This window comes from Phaenicophaeus curvirostris, chromosome 5 (assembly GCF_032191515.1).
Source record: "Phaenicophaeus curvirostris isolate KB17595 chromosome 5, BPBGC_Pcur_1.0, whole genome shotgun sequence".
NCBI classification, from domain to species: domain Eukaryota; kingdom Metazoa; phylum Chordata; class Aves; order Cuculiformes; family Cuculidae; genus Phaenicophaeus; species Phaenicophaeus curvirostris.
In genome coordinates this window covers 60,473,534-60,490,175 of record NC_091396.1, presented here as the reverse complement: position 1 = coordinate 60,490,175, position 16,642 = coordinate 60,473,534, and the positions used below count along the sequence as shown (strand labels likewise).

Here is a 16,642-nt window from a genome sequence, read left to right as displayed (position 1 = left end):
ATCTGCCAGCACCTCAAGACGCTTCTGCCTGTGCTCTGAGCCGGATGGAAGTCTCCACACCATCGGTAGCAAAGCATCCACCGCAAGGCAACCAGCCTTTCTGCGAGGCACACGGCATCAGCTCAGGCTTGGTGCCCTACTAATACAGTGAGTCTGCTGCCAGACAGCTCAGAGTGTGGGCAGAGAAAACGAGTGTCTGCCTGCAAAATACCATGTATACATATACCCCTGCATCGCATAATTTCACTTTTGATCTGCCTGTAACTAGCTCACAACTATAACACCACCTGTGTTGCACAACTCTCAGACGGAATATTTCCAGGACTAAAGTTGCAAGCGCACATCTGCATTTTACACTTATAAAAAACTCTAAAAGAGTATACAGTTTGGTGTTCGAGATCCCCTGGTTGGATTTATTTCCTCTGAAACTGAAAAGTTCAAATTAACATTGAGAAACATTGGCATTTTTAACACATAAATTGATTATCCCTCTGTAATCAGCACTGGTGAGGCTGCCTCTTGAACACTGTGTTCAGTTTTGAGCCCCTCAATACAAGAAAGATATTGAGCTGACGGAGCATGTGCAAAGACAGGCAGCAAAACTGGTCAAGGTTCTGGAACACACGCCTTATGAGGAGTGGCTGATGAAGCTGGGGCTGTTCAGTTTGAAGAAAAAGAAGCTGATGGAAGACCTTATTGCCATCTACAACTAATTGAAAATAGGTCATAGAAAGGTGGATCTTGGTCTCTTCTCCTAAGTAACAAGCGATAGGATGAGAGGAAATGGCCTCAAGTTGCATCAGGGCAGGTTTACATTAGATATTAGGAAAAATTGCTTTACTGAAAGAGCAGTGAAGCATTAGAACAGGCTGCCCTGGGAAGTGGAGTGTTTTAAAAAACGTGTAGACACATTATGGCAAAGGAACTGTTCTGCATCACTACTGCTATCACGGATGGCATTTATGAATATAATTTAGTGCAACAGCCAATATAAACATACCTCTGGTGCAAGATACTCTGGAGTGCCACAGAAAGTCTTCATTGTTGCTCCATCCTTGATGCCTTCTTTACATAGTCCAAAGTCTGTTATTTTTATGTGTCCATCTTTATCAAGCATAAGATTCTCCAACTAAGAAGGAAATCCAAATCAAAGACATTACTATGTATAAGATACACTGCTCCTGAGCAAGTCAATGAATTTCTGCAGATCAGTTTTCAGCCTTGTTCTCACTGGGATCAGAACCACCAGCTTTGGTAGCTGCCAAAGCACATGATGTAGATACACATTTATATTGTTTTTATTCTTTCTTTAGGGAACGGGACGTAACTAATTTGCAGTCTTTGAGTAACCAATCATATATACAGAAAGAACACAGAATGTAGACACTGTGTTTATGAAAGATTCTGTACCAGTTGAGGATAGCAAATGAAGCAAAAATCAAATGCAAGGCAAAGGAACCACTTCCAGAAGGGCCCTTTACAGGAGAAACACTTTATACATTTACTCAGCGCATGGTATCCATCCTAGCCCATGCCACTGATTTCTGAGAAAGCTATCCAGATTTCAGGACAGTGTATCCACTGTGTATGAAGTCCCAGGAGGAATCCTGAAATGACTCTGACACAGCCTGAAAACATTACATAGCACGCCTCATTTTCAACTGCTCCTAAATAAACTACCAGTATCCCCTCATCCTCTCCTGAAAACGCCTGTCAGGGGTAAAAAAATACTACTGTTGCATTTTCCTCAAGAATTTTCCAAGTTCGTTTGACCTGAGATTTCATGTTTGGCTGGGTTTTTTTTTTTACCCTAAGCAACCTGAAACTTATCCAATTTTCTAACTGCAAGCATGTACTGTGAAGACAGTGCTGTGCAGTACATTGCAAGGAAGCACAATGTCCACACAGTATGAATTTGCATCTATCTGATAAGACCTGAGATTAAAAGCCCGGGATTGCGTTCTACCACAGAAAAGCCTGTAAGGTTTCTCTTACAACATAAGCAGGCAAATGAAAATGCAATACAAGCAGCTAAGTACCCCTTTATATCCTCTGAAATGCTGCCAAGGTCCTCATAAATGCATTATACAGCCTCATAGACTATAAAAGTGTTTAGACATCCTGTAAAGTCAAGTCCAACAGCTGCAACAACTGTTACATGAAAGTTCAGCGAAAAAAGGCTTATAGTTCAGGCTCATTTGCTTTTGTGACTAACAAACAAAATACCCAAGCACAAAAAGCCTATGAAATTATTTTTCTACATACCTTCAAATCTCTGTAAACCACATTCTTCTCTGAATGCAGGTAATCCAGTGCTGAAACAATCTCAGCTCCGTAAAACCGAGCCCGGTCTTCAGAAAAAACACGCTCTCTTGACAGATGGAAAAACAACTACAAGAACAATAACTTGTCACCTTTAGATTGCACGTTTCTCTATTACATCTCACACTTCATGGGCCATCCTGCTTAGACTGTGGTATTATCTAAGAGAAAATCCCTCCCCATCCTCACCCAGCTGTGCTCCCAAATGCATCATTTATGATGCAAAAAGTACCATAAATTAAATGACTAGACAATTATATCTTATATTCACAGAGCAACACTGATAACCAGTTTGTGCACTGCATATTCTTGTATGCACAAAAAACTGTAAAACCCCATTCTGACTGAACTGCAATTACATGTTAAAACTACAGCTTAACGCACAATTCAGGGACATGTTAAAATTCCAATTTTTCCTTCTTGACTAGCAGTAGTTTGCAGTTTCTAGTTCTGCCTTGAAAGCAACACGTGCTCACAGTATTCACTAAAAAGTATCAGAAGTTGTCTGAAGAGCAAACAGAAAGCAACTCTGCCTCCCTGAATTATTAAATGTCAGATTACAATATGATGCTGTTATGTAAAGTATCAACCTACACCCAAACCCTCTATTCTCTAAAAACGGAGTTAAAAAAATTAAAGAGCCTTAATTCTTAATATTAGTTAAACCTGTGAACCTCTCTGTTTAACTGGGTCAACTTGCATTAATTAGAACTGCACACGTGGGCCTTAGCTAAATAATGTCAAGCAGAATTAGAAGTAGCACAGAAAAATCCTGAAGTAGAAAACCTTATTACATTTCCCTTACCTCCCCTCCATTAGCATACTCCATAACGAAACACAAGCGGTCATGCGTCTGGAAGGAATATTTTAAAGCCTGAAACAGATTTGAATCAAAAATTAGAAGACAAATCACAGCGACTGTTATAAAACCATTTTTAATAGAAAATAAGATACACAGATACAACTCTCTTCTCTTTGAGCGGACTTTTTTTTCCTTGGATCTTATGTAACACTTGCTCTTTCTTGTTGCAGATGAGGACTGATCTACCACCAACTTATTTAATTAAATACATTTAATAAAGCATTAAAACAATCCTTGTAGAAGCTATCAGCAATGCCTATAAAGCTGTGAAACGAAGTCCTGTTCCATTAATAGTGATACAAAATGTACCAAGAGCAGCTCTGAAGTTTCCTCCTCAGGGCACAAGCTCTCAGTTTCATGTCATAGACAAGAGGCCACAACAAAACCCTAGAGCACAAGGTTTAACTGCTACAAGCCCTCTTATATGAAACACGTATTTACACCAGTCCCCCAGTCTCTGCCCTGCTGCCTGCAAAATGCTCCCCGCTGACAGCCTGTCAGAGGATTGAGAAATGCTGTCAATATAATTTTGTGAGCAATTCACTAACACAGACCGGATGGAGGGTGTGATGGAGCATCACAAGGTGCCTTTGTACACTCCAGTCATGTGTATTCCTGTGGCAAGAGTAACATCAACTTGTTTGCCACAGTCTTGAGTTTCTTGGTCATCACCCAGGCTCAAAACTGACTTCTCATAACAGCCCTTCTTTTGGATATTTGGGTTTAAAATGGAAATACTGCATATGATATCATCGTCTTCTTTCCTAGGGGTGGCATTTTTAAACTAGTCATACTTTTGCAGCGAAAGGAAGGATCAGGTTTTAGACATGTTAACAAATATTTGCTGATTATACCCAGTGCAGCCAATATTTACTTCCAGAGGCGATGCTCAGAAGTCCACCTTGTGTACTGGGACAAAAGAAACAAGCAGGATCCTACAGGGGTCTCTCAGAAGGCTTAGCTATCAGAAACAGTTCAGAGTGAACTTGTTACAAGTACTAAAAACAAAATACTAAAGTGGAACTTACGTACCTGAGCTCAACTGGGAGACACTGGAGATCTAAACTGAGTATGGTTTGATTTTACAGCTAACCCGACTGAAAATGAGAAGAGTGGATAAAGGCACACACAGTTCTACTCTTCACTGTCCCATCCCATGTGCTCCCACTGCTATCCTTTGGCTGGCATTACTAGTGCTCTGATTTCAGAGAGCTGCTTCTGGGAGCTTAAAAAAATAAGAAGGGCAAAATTAAAAGTTTTTAGCTCACTATATATTCCTGAACTTGTTTGTCACAAGGTCAGGGTGATCCTGATCTCTGCTGCAAAGAAGACACCAAAACAACAGGGAAAGCAGATGCTTCCCTTGTCTCGGAGACACCAAGTCATTAACTGGGTGAGCCATGAAGCCAAACCACACTCTGAAACATTACCTTCAAGAGATACTAAGGACCTGCTCTGCAAGAATCAGAAGACTTTAAGAAGCATTTTAATTTGTGCTTCCCAAAAATGGAAGGGTACAGAAATACACAGCCACTCTCAAAATACAGATTTCAGATGTATTATATAAATAATAAAAAAAACCCCCAAGGAACATCTTGGTTGTTACAATGTCAAGATACACTCAGCAGAAGGAGAAATCCTTACTGTTAAAAACGGATGCCGCGAGTTCTGTAAAACACGGTTTTCTGTCAGCGTGTGTGCTACTTCATCCTGAAACACAAGCAGAAGGAAATCCGTAATGTGATTCCCCAGACCAGGAGTCAATTTCAAACACTAATGGAGCACTTCTTCACATGTGCTCAGAGAATCTTTGCTAGACTTTCCCGAAGGCTCTATCAAGGGTGAACCACATTCCCACGCTCCCCATTTACTCACCTTTGCTACAATAACTTCCTTCTTCAGAATTTTCATAGCATAATACCGTCCAGTTGCTTTTTCTTTAACTAAAATGACCTTTCCAAAAGTGCCTTTTCCCAGAAGTTTAAGGTATTCAAACTCATTCATGGTCTGTTAAGGATACAAGATAAACAATAACTGAATTACATGGACTAACAACAAGTGTATCATTCTCAGACTAGAATTTCTCATTAATGTGAGAATACACTGCATGTGTTGCAGATGTGTTTTTTTAATTCTTAAGATTAGTAGGACTCAGGAGCAGATATGACTGTTCTATAAAAACAATATCAGTGCACTCCCAAAGATAACCAAACTATTTAGGCAAAACCATAACCTTTCCATTAACAGAACTCTCTTTCACATACAAGACAAGAAGACTGTCTCACAGATTAGCCATTCACTCTTATTTGTTTCACTATTAGGAAAAATGTTGAACCTGTTGAAGGCTGAGGATAGTCTATCAATGGTCATATCAATGGCCATTGCCAGCATGGCAACAGTGAGATTTTTATAGCCTAAGGTTATTGTAACCTTGGTTGAGGAAAAAATCAAGATGCTTACAATAGCAAACTTCTTCCATAACCTTTCGAGAGTTGGCTGAGGTGACTTTCTGATACCTGTTCAATACAGTTGCTGGGACCCCAATAATCATTTTGGTTATCCTCACTAGCATGCCCAAAAGGCGACAGTTTCAGAAGAATGTGCGTGTTTGACCAACGAGGTGGTTCTTGCGTTTCTATGAAGAGCTGCTCAACAAGAGCGGTATCCATCCAGCCAAGGACACACAAGGCCAGCAGCAGCTGCAATTCAGAGCAACATGGAAGCAGCCACTCACACCAGTCTAAAATCACCGACACAAGGCCAGCACATACACATTGTGATTACAAATTATGGCTGCCTCTTTTCTTTAAAAAACATCATTGGTTTTCCCAAAATTGAAACAAACTTATAAAAGCACATGAGGATGATGATGGCGAGATAAGGACACAAGGAAGAGCCTTGGTACGATCCACAGACATCGCATTCACATGGGTGAAGATTCTGTCAATTCTTTCCTACAACAGCAGATGGGAATGCTTTGGAAAACAGAAACTCAAACAGGAGACCACAGAACGGCAGAAAGAAGTGAAGGGAGGTTGAAAACACCTAAAAAGGCCCCACAGGGCAAAGACCTCCTCTGGCACATACTCCTTTCATGGAAGGCCATTGCTGAGCTGGCCCTGTGAATTCAGACTATGCTGTGCCCTATGAAAAGATTCAAACACTATGGACAGACACCGCAGCGGTTGTCTGGGAGTAAGCCTAAACCCTGAGCCTAAATCCAGAGCAATTAAATCCACTAGCCTCACCCTAAGTCTCGCAAATCCACTGGAATATCTTTGCATCAGCCTGCAAAGAGTTTACACAGTCACAGAGTCCTGCTGGAGCTATGATTTCAGACTCGTTACCACGGGAAAAACAGGCAAACTAAATCCAGACCTGAGGTGGCCCTGAAAGCCATCCAGTAAGAACATTTGAAATCGGAACACCACTGGACCCAGACACGCTTTGCCTGGTACCTGCTCAGCTCACAAGACTGTTTACCCCAGAAGCTGCACCTACAACCAACAGTGCAGTTTTTATTGGAACAGATGAGTCCTGATGGCTATTTCTTGCCCATATTTGAGACGACCTAAAAAACGCTCACTTACCACTTTGTGTTTTGGCTTTGTCATAGAAACTTCCATTTCTTCAGCACCTGAATTATCACTGGGAGAGCCCGATCTAAAATCCATCATCTCTTCCTCTTGTTTCTTGAGGCTGTCTGCTACTGTCTGGATGGCTTTTGTCCATTCTTCCCTGGCAAAATATAAGCAAAGACATTTGTTATTTGTGACTTTAGATTACCATCTGCCATGGCAAGGGTCACCAAGGTATGAAGAGCAACTAAAGCTCTCTTATGAATCAATATAACACGCAATTAATTACGTGCATTTTCAAGCCCTGTAAAAAGAGCATTTTAAAAGCACTTTTAAAATATATCTTTATTAATCGTACCAGAAACAGGAGACAACTAAAGTCCTCCCAGTCTGGATACAACATAAGCCTTTTCAGACAACAGAATTTCTAATAGGCATTCAGTCAGCAGCTCAAGATTTGACCTGGTGATACAGCGATTTACATAACAAAACCAGACTTGCCAAAACCAAAAAAGCAAAAGGCTCCCACGCAGCACAAAGCAATTAAACACTGCTGCTCCATTCCTATGGTGCACTGAAACACATATATCCAACTGCTGGGGGCACTATGCCACCCCTTTGCACACACATCCCAAGTTTTAATGGCAAGTGGTGCTGCAGGAGAAGGTATTAAAGCCCAAGATAGTTAGGTTATTCCTCTGTTGTAAAGACGATGACAGAAGAACAGCAATTCCTGTGTAAACTTTAGCACAATGTCAGCAAAAGGAGCAACACTATATCTTAGGCACAGGGCTTGGTTACGGTAAAAGTTTCCACAGCTGTTCCAACAATGGGTGCTCTAACACTGACCTCTTCGGTCCCTACAGAGCCCACTTCCACTCCAGCGTCCTTTGGGGAATTTCACACCTTTGGAAACTACTGAAGTGAAAGCGCTTGGCTTTCACTCCATTTCACTGTAAATTTACTGAATGTAAAGCATGCAGCTCGTGAGGGCTTACAATTTTTGGGATGGGCTTTATGGCATACAGGGGCTGAAGGCATGTTCAGTGGACTATGTCAATTTACCATGTTTTACTCTCTTTTGTATCTGCATGGAACGAGACGTAGTGGTGTTTTAATTGATATTTTGTGGGCACTGGCTAAACTCTTCTCCCAAGGACATCTCAGGTAAAATATTTTGTTACTATAGCAGGAACAGGAGCTGATGTTATGCACGATCTGTGGCGAAGCCATGATACCCTAATCAGCGTCAAATATTTCACTGGTTCTATAAAACTATACAGTGAAATACTTGGGTGACACAAAAATAAAAAATCACATCTGAACATGTGAACTTCATTTTGTGATGGGTGAAAGAGGCACATCATTCCACGGAGGCAGCAAAGTCCACTGGGAAATACCCAGCACAAGATACTAATAAAAACCGCATCAATTACACACAAGGTCTTTCCCACCCTATGCATTTTTATTTTGGATGTCATCTGAACATGCACTACTCAGGGAAGATTCTCCTTATGTTCCCAGCAGACTTCTTCACTCACCATCACAAACACATTCCTTTATTTACCAGTTATTTTTCACATTCAGAACCATTAGAAAAAGAATTTTCCTTCTGTATTTTTATCCTTCCATTTCTCAAAAAAGAAAAAAACACACATCGCTTTTAAAGGCACAAGAGAAAGTACAGGCATATCTACCTTCACAGCTCATTTAAGGTTTGTTACTGACTTGGTTGAAATCTCAACTCTCCTGAAGTGAGTATCTTTGATTTTTGGGAGACCGGAATTTCACCCTCAGCCTTTACGTCTCAAGCGTACACAACAAAGGTGACTAACACCCTGAGTCCTGAAGTGTCACAAAGCTGACTTAATTGGCTAGGAGGGAACACAACAAGACTGAAACACAATCTTCCCCCAAGTGGAAATTGTTATTCACTCCCTTTAGGGTCACTGACAACAAAGCAACTAAAAGAAACAAGGACTAGTTTATTTTTCTTTGCTTTTAATTTGATTTCACCTTCTTCTGATCACTGTAACAGAATCAAAAGCAATAAACAGGAACCTTCTTTCAAACAGTATATGCAAAGGCTAGAAAAGAAAAAAGCAAAGAATATTAGGTAGAATTTGCTGATCTTAAAAAGAAACACACTCTTAAAAGGAAAACATATTAGGGAAGACAAGGCTTTTAAAATACCCCTTCCTCTAGGGCAACGGTACCAGACAAATTGAAGTTCAGTTCCTGAAGAGCAAGTAAATATTTAAATACTCTCCAGTTGCAGAATAGCTGTGCTGGAAAACTGTTCTCTCAGGAGGTATGAGATCAATTCTCCAATGATGAGAGCACAGGATGCATGCTCTTCTTTGTTTCCTATCAGTTGAAACAGAAATCTGCACCTGCAGCAGATAACTATCACCTTTATTATCTAATTTGCATGAAACGTTAGCAGTCAGCAATGACACAACTAACATTTTTCCTTTAAAAACAAGGTGTCTAAAAAGACTTTGAAAGGTCAGCATTTTGATACAACTTGGTCTTGCCTGAATCTCTGTATGACTTGTGCTCGCCCTTCCAGAAACTCCGATGTCAGAAACCCTTCACTTCACGTACCACAACATTTCCAGTGAGAAATGAACCCTGAGTTTCCAGAAATAACTACCCGTGTGCTGCTACACACCTGCACCTGCCTGTTCTGGATACCCAACCTAGCAACAGTTCATTTACAAATACTACTCAAAATCCACTCTCTGAAACACCCTTTAAGATACCTTTTATACTGAAACATACACTAAAACATTGACACGCTCAAAAATTATTTGTTCAGTCTAGACGTACATCATCTGATAAATAGGAGCTTCAGCAAAGGAATCGCTATTTATGCTGAATGCTTGCATCTGCTTTTGCGAGTAGTTTATATATTAAATATGAATGAAACATACCGCTCCTCTGGAGTCTCCACATGAAATGTTCTTTCAATTACTGTGGTCCACTGGAGGCATCTAATGATAAATGTGTTTGGTTTAGGTCGCTCTGTCTTCATCAGCTGGCACTCTACCACAATCAAGGAAGAAAGAGTCATGGTACATAAGCAGGTTTAAATAATCATTTGTCTTTATTCTTACCTAGCAAACTGTTTCGATTAATCAGCCACAGAAATCTCTGTAAGTACTTCTTTAGGAGACTTGAGACAATTTACTGTGTTGATGAAACCAATAAATAGCTTAAGAGATATCATCAAAGAAGCACCAAAATCAAATTCTGCTTAGAAAGGCTCCACCTTCGGTCTGCCCATAGAGGTAAGTGGAAATGTGATGTGATGACGCAGAAGCCATTCAGACTCAGGTCCTGCACTCCAGAGGTCATCCAGAGCAGAGCAAAAGCACAAAGTCAGCTGATAATGCAGCAATTACATCCACTGAAACTAAAGCCAAGCCCTCACATTCCCTCCCTTTGTCTTTCCCCAACATAAACCCCTGTCCTTGGCTTTCAAGGAGTTGCTAGAGAGTGTGTTTGATCATTTTGCTGCGACCTGACAGATTCAACTCAGCATTTCCAGTGCTCAAACACTAGAGGGAACATCAAACTGCAGAGGCACCCCCAGAAAAGACCCCATTCAAAACGCCTCCGGGACAGCTGCTGCAGAGTCGGATGCTGTACAGAGACCCATCACAGCTTCCACCACTGCCAGCATTTAAGCACAACCTAAAGAGGCTACAGAAGCACAGCTACATGCAAAACCACTGCTTCCTTCATAAAAATGCTCTCTCTTGAGCTGAGTGTTAACTTCCACCTTTGTTTTTCTTTAGAATCACACCTACTATTCTAAGCTTCATACAATGTTGTGATTTATCCTTCAAATTTGGGCCTGAAATTGCACCTGATTAAGGGTACACTAGCTATACTAAAAGAATCTGAAAACAAACAGAAAATCAATGAAATAACAACAGAAGCCAAAACACCACATTTTACAGATTTATATTAATAGAAAATCTAACGCTAATTCAAACAGCTCCCGTTAAAGGAAATTCAAATGCAGAAACCAACTACAGGGGGACGGGGGAGAGAGATAGTTGGGAGTTTTCTTCTTAAACCAATTTTTTTTTGCAGTTAATGAAACCACAAGCTTGCTATTATTTGGTCTTCAAGTTCTGGGCAGGGGGGGTTGGATTTAGATGATCTTTAAGGTCCCTTCCAACTCAAACCATTCTATGATTCTAAATCAGCTTCCAAGTAAATAAAAGGGCACTATGAAAGCAAGAAGATATTTCTGCCTACCACTAGAGCTATGAACATCCCCCACCATCAGCAACAGGCAAGTCAAGGACAGAATCTGGCCAGAATAATAGTGCACATTATAAAGGCTTCACTGGCATTGTTAGGTTAATTTTATTACTGTGAAAATTTATAATGCTCAGTTTTAAATTCAAGCTCTTAATTAGCACCAAGATAAAATATTTACCGCCAGTGGTTTTGGGCGCTGTATTTTTGGCAATATATTTCATGCTTCATTTCCTACTGGAATGATAAGCTTTTCAATGAGTAACTTTGCATTTTTCATGACAAGAAAATCTAATTTTTCTTTAATAGCACGCTGAGGTTATACTGCATCCTACTAAAACACTGCAATTAGATAAAAGAAAGTTTATTAATGAGTCATGAAAAGGTTTTAGTGTGATAAACAGCACTCCTTCATTCACCAAGATTAAAGAACTTCCACACAGCGACAAAGCCATGCTAGCAGAGCGCTGTATTTATCCTTCTAGCTACCTCCATCCTTTTTCTCAGAATGGCAATGAAAGCCCAACACAACTGCACAAGCTGGCACAGCCCAGGAAGCCAGGTTCTGATAAATTCAACTCAAGAGATCCCATTCCTGCTCCCAGATCACTCACCTTAGCATAACTAAGCTTTTTGTTGTTGTTTGTTTGTTCTGTCTCCTATTTTTGTCTGGGTAGTATGATCATCAGATAAAGGCTAGGGTTATCCTCTATGAACTCATACAATGCAGCCCTAACAGATACCGAATTTGGCTGAAGACTCAAAGAAGAAAATCAGGCTATTTCCATCCTTGTGCTAACCCAAAGCTGTTTCCAATTCTTATAAAAAAACGCAACGTTATGAAGAAATAAACAGAGAGCTTATGCTTACTTTTTTAAAAACAGACTTTAGATTCACATTTAATGTCTCAGACTAAGTATTCTGAAGTAGTAGTACAGATATTTAAACTAGCCATGAACTCTAAACTTTAACCATTTAATTTCAGCATAATAAACCACACAAGGCATTTTCTGTCATACAAGGGGACCAATTAAACATCGCCATTTTTCCCCTAAATCAGCACTGTCCATTGATATTTGTTAAGCTTGCTGATCCAGCAATCTTTAAGGCATACAGCAAGATGAATAATAGAGATTTGTCAGTTAATAACCACTATAATTCAACTTTGTCACATAGAATTGTTTTGTTTAGTGAACAATATGCTGTCTAATTACCCTGCTCAATCATAACAGCACATATCAAGAAATACAGAAGGCTTTATTTTTAAATTGCCTTACCAAAGTCCCATACCACATAGGTTACTGAAAGTTTTGAAGAACCACTTAGTTCTCCCCATATACGACAATCACATATATTTTATCAATGAAATAATGAAGCAGTAGGTTTTTTCTTACTTTGAAAACCAACTCTATGCTCCTTACTGTATTTGGCAAGCTAGAGAAGCACCAAGCTTGCCTTCTATAACCATGTACCGCAACACACACCACTAGCAGAGCGCAACTGCAGATGCGGTGTAACAGTAAGTCCAATTCATAGCATGTTGGGGGCTTCTGCTATAAAAACATTCACATTTCAAATACAGGCTGCGGGTCACTCCCCCACTTCGAAGACAGTTTTTTATGTCAAACAGGAAGACAGTTCTTCATGTCACACAGGCCAACATAAATATTCCTCATGTACGACACAGTAAGTACTATAAACAGCCTCCTGTTCAAAATTATTTAAATTGCTCTGAAGAACCTCTTGATTCTTGCCTGGCCTTTGGTCTTTTAAAGTAAGTAGGACACAGAAATTGTTCCTAACAGGAACAGACACCAAGGCATTCAAATGTAAATTACCATTTTGTATTTGAAAGACACTTAGTATTATCCCAGTGACTTTCTAAAATGTCACAATATTTGCTTCCCCAGCACTTAAGCTAAAAGGCAGATTACTTGTGATGAAAGCGTCAAACTTTGCTCCCTATACAATGACATCACACTTTAAAATAATAATGTCAAAGCAGAATCCTTCGCGTTCCAGCTTTGGTTTCCTTAAGGAAGAGATGGAGGGAAGAAACAAAAAGGTAAACCAGAGAAAAATGCTGATGAACAATTAAAACTAGGGAAAGGCAAACAGGAATATTACATTAAGCACTCCTTTTCTGCTAGCACCACCAGATATTCACCCCAAACAGCTCAGCATGGGGAAAGTGAGGAGCTGGAAGCCCAGTGCTACAGACCTGGACTAAGGCAGCCCCCAGTAACACCAGACAAAAAAATCTGTCCACTAATCTGGCCATCCCGTGCCCTTTGGTAAATGCTGGACCGCAGACACGCAGTCCTGTCCCAAAAGGAGCACTCATATTGTTGAACAATTATGTTTTCAGCTGTACAACAAAACCACCACAGTCCACCCCCTTTTTGACAGTTGGAGAAATAATCCCTTCTTTCTAACAGGAATAACCTCTCTCTCCATGTGGTTTTTCACAATATACTGCTCTTCTCAGCTATATGGTTTTAAAGGCTTATAACCTAATAGGCAGACATACACGATAATCCGAGATTACAATCAGTATGAAGGCTACTTATCTCGCAGATTTACAACACAGGCTCCACTGGTTATTCATCTGCAGAGTCTCTGAAGCAAAACTATTTTAGTACAGGCTTTTTTATTCCTTCTGTCTTAGTAGCAGCGAAGTACAGAACGTGAATACAAGTGCAACTCAAAAACCGCAGTTTAATACTCAGGCACGATCTTTCAGTTTGTTTTGGCTTTTGGCTCTCCCCCTTTTTTAGTAAATGAGCAATAGATAACTTACAGGAAAATAAACTACTTAAATATATGAAATTACAAACATATATATGGTTATTTAAAATGAAAGATGAAGTGGAGAAAGGCACTTAAAAAAAGAAAAGTGAGCCTCTCTTTATCCATGGGGGGCCCTAGAAACAAGTTTTCAAAGACACATGATTAAAATCAACACATACTGGAAGGAAAAGGCTAGTGTAGCAGAAAGAAGAGACTGTCAAGCACAAGAAAAGCACACTCTACTGCTAATAATTTCTTCATATCTGTTAAGGGAAAAGACAGACCATCATTAGATGTTATCTCCTTTCACTGTTTTCCCCCAAATTGTATATTTCTTGCCTCTCATGGGTTGACAAAAATCATTTAATATTAATTTTACACTACAAATAAGAAGAGTCCCCTAGTCATGAAAAAAATCTTATTACTTGCAAAGATAAAAAAGCCTACATTATTTTACAGCAGAAGATTGTAAAGATTTAATCAGAAACATGGGACCACTTCCAAAGAACAGACTGACAGAGACAGCCTGCCATCTCATTAAAAAAAATCTAGTTCACTAATTAACAAATAAGTCAGGGCTAGCACAGTCTTCTGGAAAAAAACAAAAAAAAAAGAAAGAAAAGGGGAGAAAAAAAAAAAGGATGAATTTTTAAAAGGATAAATTTTTACAAAACATTTAAGCTAAATTCCTCCCACCTTTTACTGGCAGGAGGGTTCTGCAAGCTACCTCTGCAGCATGAGGCTTCGTTCTGGCCTGAGCTCTCCTCCAGAGGCAGCTCGAGTTCACCCACGCGAACTCAACAAATTAACCCAAATGAAAGTACCAGGCAAGCAGGTTCAAAGGGAAAACTTGTGGTGTAAAACACATCCAAACAATACAAGTGAGGAGGGTACCCAGAAGGGAACCACACATCAGGTACTGGCAGCACTACATACCAGTGCCTACAGGAGAAATTAAATCCTGGTGGGGCAACAGCTGCTCCAGTGAGCCCAAAACTGCAATAATGACTCCTAGCAAGGAGGCCTCCCCATAATCATCAAGGCCTTCCCAACCTGCCACTGGTTTACCAGACAAGAGCCACTGCTAGGAACACCCTTACACCCACCACACTCCCTGCAATCCCTCTCATGGCGGCTACACCTTACTCCATAGCCACATGCTGTGTCTTTTTTGACAATGCTCTGATACCATGGTAACAAACTTGTTTATCAATGCCAAGACCAATGGGCTCAATCTGCCAAAAAAGCACCATATCCGTGCTGCGAACACTGCTTTAAGTTTATCCCTTTTGAGGGCAACTTGGACAAACAGAAGGCAATAGGCACATCTTTTTCACTCCTTAGCACTGAGCTGCAGTAAATAATTATTGTAAGTAACAGGATGAAGGCATCCTGCAAAAACTGCATTTGTTAAAAGCCTCTGGCTACAAACCAAGTATTGAGTTAATTTGTGTATTAATGGCTTTCTGCTGCTTTTCTGTACTTTCCTGATTCATAAGAAGACACTAGTCTAAAGAGAAAAGCACCATGTCATCACCAAAATGAAAACACTACAATTCTCTCTCTAAAACAAAACAAAAAAACCCAAAGCACTCTTGGCACCCTGCATGGAGGCACAAGGCAATGGTATGTCCATTATTATTTCCATCATAAGCCAGAACAGGTATATGCTGCTACCAGCAGAAAAAAAAAAAGAACATTTACATTAATTCCAGGTGCTGCCCAGCTCTCTTCTGGGCCCAGGGTATTCCAAAATAAATCTGTCCGTTCAAAGAACAACTACAAAGATCAATCCCTTGTATTTCAAGCTACCCTGTAACAAAGAGGGAAACCCCCTTCTCTCTGCAGAACTTCACTTCCACTAGTCACCAGGTACACAGAACAGATCGTTGTTAATAACAGGTGCCACGCGGATCTATTTTGAAGTGGTGGAACGAGACACAGGCAGATCATGAGACAAGAGAGATTAAGAACAGAACAACATAAAAGCTGGAAGCACACAGCAAGAGGTTAAAAACACCATCAAGAAAAGGAAATTATCTTCAGATTCTTCTATCACATCCTGTGCTGCAGCACCTGAGCAAAGTTAGAAATGTTTGCATAGGACATGGTGCAGAGCTTTGGAGATGTTATTCATTTCCAAATATTTTGTTGGCTTTAATACAAGTAGTATGGTTTTGCGTTCAAAATTAAGAAAAACTGTGCTTCATTAAAACCAGTCCTCACTCTTCATTCTCTTACACTAACAATCAAGTAGCTTTGACCTATGTTAATTTTCACTTTAAAGCAACTTGCTGAATAACAGACACACAAAAGATTAACAAATAAACCCATTTTGTTCTATAACCAGAAACGGTGAATTAGTAGAAAACTGAAAAAAACATAGAGCATCAAGTCTCTACAACACAGTTATTCCTGAGAAACACAGGGAGTTTTATCATCTCAAATAAAAACATTTAGTGTTTAGATAAATCACTCTGGGCAGGTTTGAATGATACTGATGTAGCTTACCAGTTCTATAACTCTAAGAAGACACGAACCCCCAGAGTGGATGAGGGAGCACGTAAAAAACACTTACGAGCTACTGAGAAGTTATTTAAAGGCGATTCCCGCTGGTCGACATCCTGTGGTCGTTCCTTGTAGCCAATGAACGTGCCATCGTTCTTTAAAAGAAAATACCGTGGCCTCCATGTTTTTATGTATTCTCCTGGAAAGAAAGGATGGGCAAAGGGAGAGATCATCAGAAAACACCCTGAAATACTGACTCGCCAACAATCTTTTTTTAAAATATTGAAACTATATGTCATCCTGACGT

The 16,642-nt window shown here is 40.0% G+C and overlaps 1 protein-coding gene across 2 annotated transcripts in view; it reads right to left on the bottom strand.

Annotated features, from left to right (window-relative positions):
• AKT1 (AKT serine/threonine kinase 1) overlaps positions 1 to 16,642 on the bottom strand; it is a 76,457-nt gene that overhangs the window by 18,754 nt on the left and 41,061 nt on the right. For both annotated transcript variants that reach the window (XM_069858967.1, XM_069858968.1), the window contains exons 3-10: positions 16,406 to 16,534; positions 9,699 to 9,810; positions 6,775 to 6,922; positions 5,060 to 5,191; positions 4,829 to 4,894; positions 3,128 to 3,196; positions 2,266 to 2,391; positions 1,001 to 1,129 (exon numbers count right to left, since the gene is read on the bottom strand). In XM_069858967.1, coding sequence (XP_069715068.1) covers positions 1,001 to 1,129; positions 2,266 to 2,391; positions 3,128 to 3,196; positions 4,829 to 4,894; positions 5,060 to 5,191; positions 6,775 to 6,922; positions 9,699 to 9,810; positions 16,406 to 16,534 — 911 coding nt within the window. The remainder of the gene's footprint in view (positions 1 to 1,000; positions 1,130 to 2,265; positions 2,392 to 3,127; positions 3,197 to 4,828; positions 4,895 to 5,059; positions 5,192 to 6,774; positions 6,923 to 9,698; positions 9,811 to 16,405; positions 16,535 to 16,642) is intronic.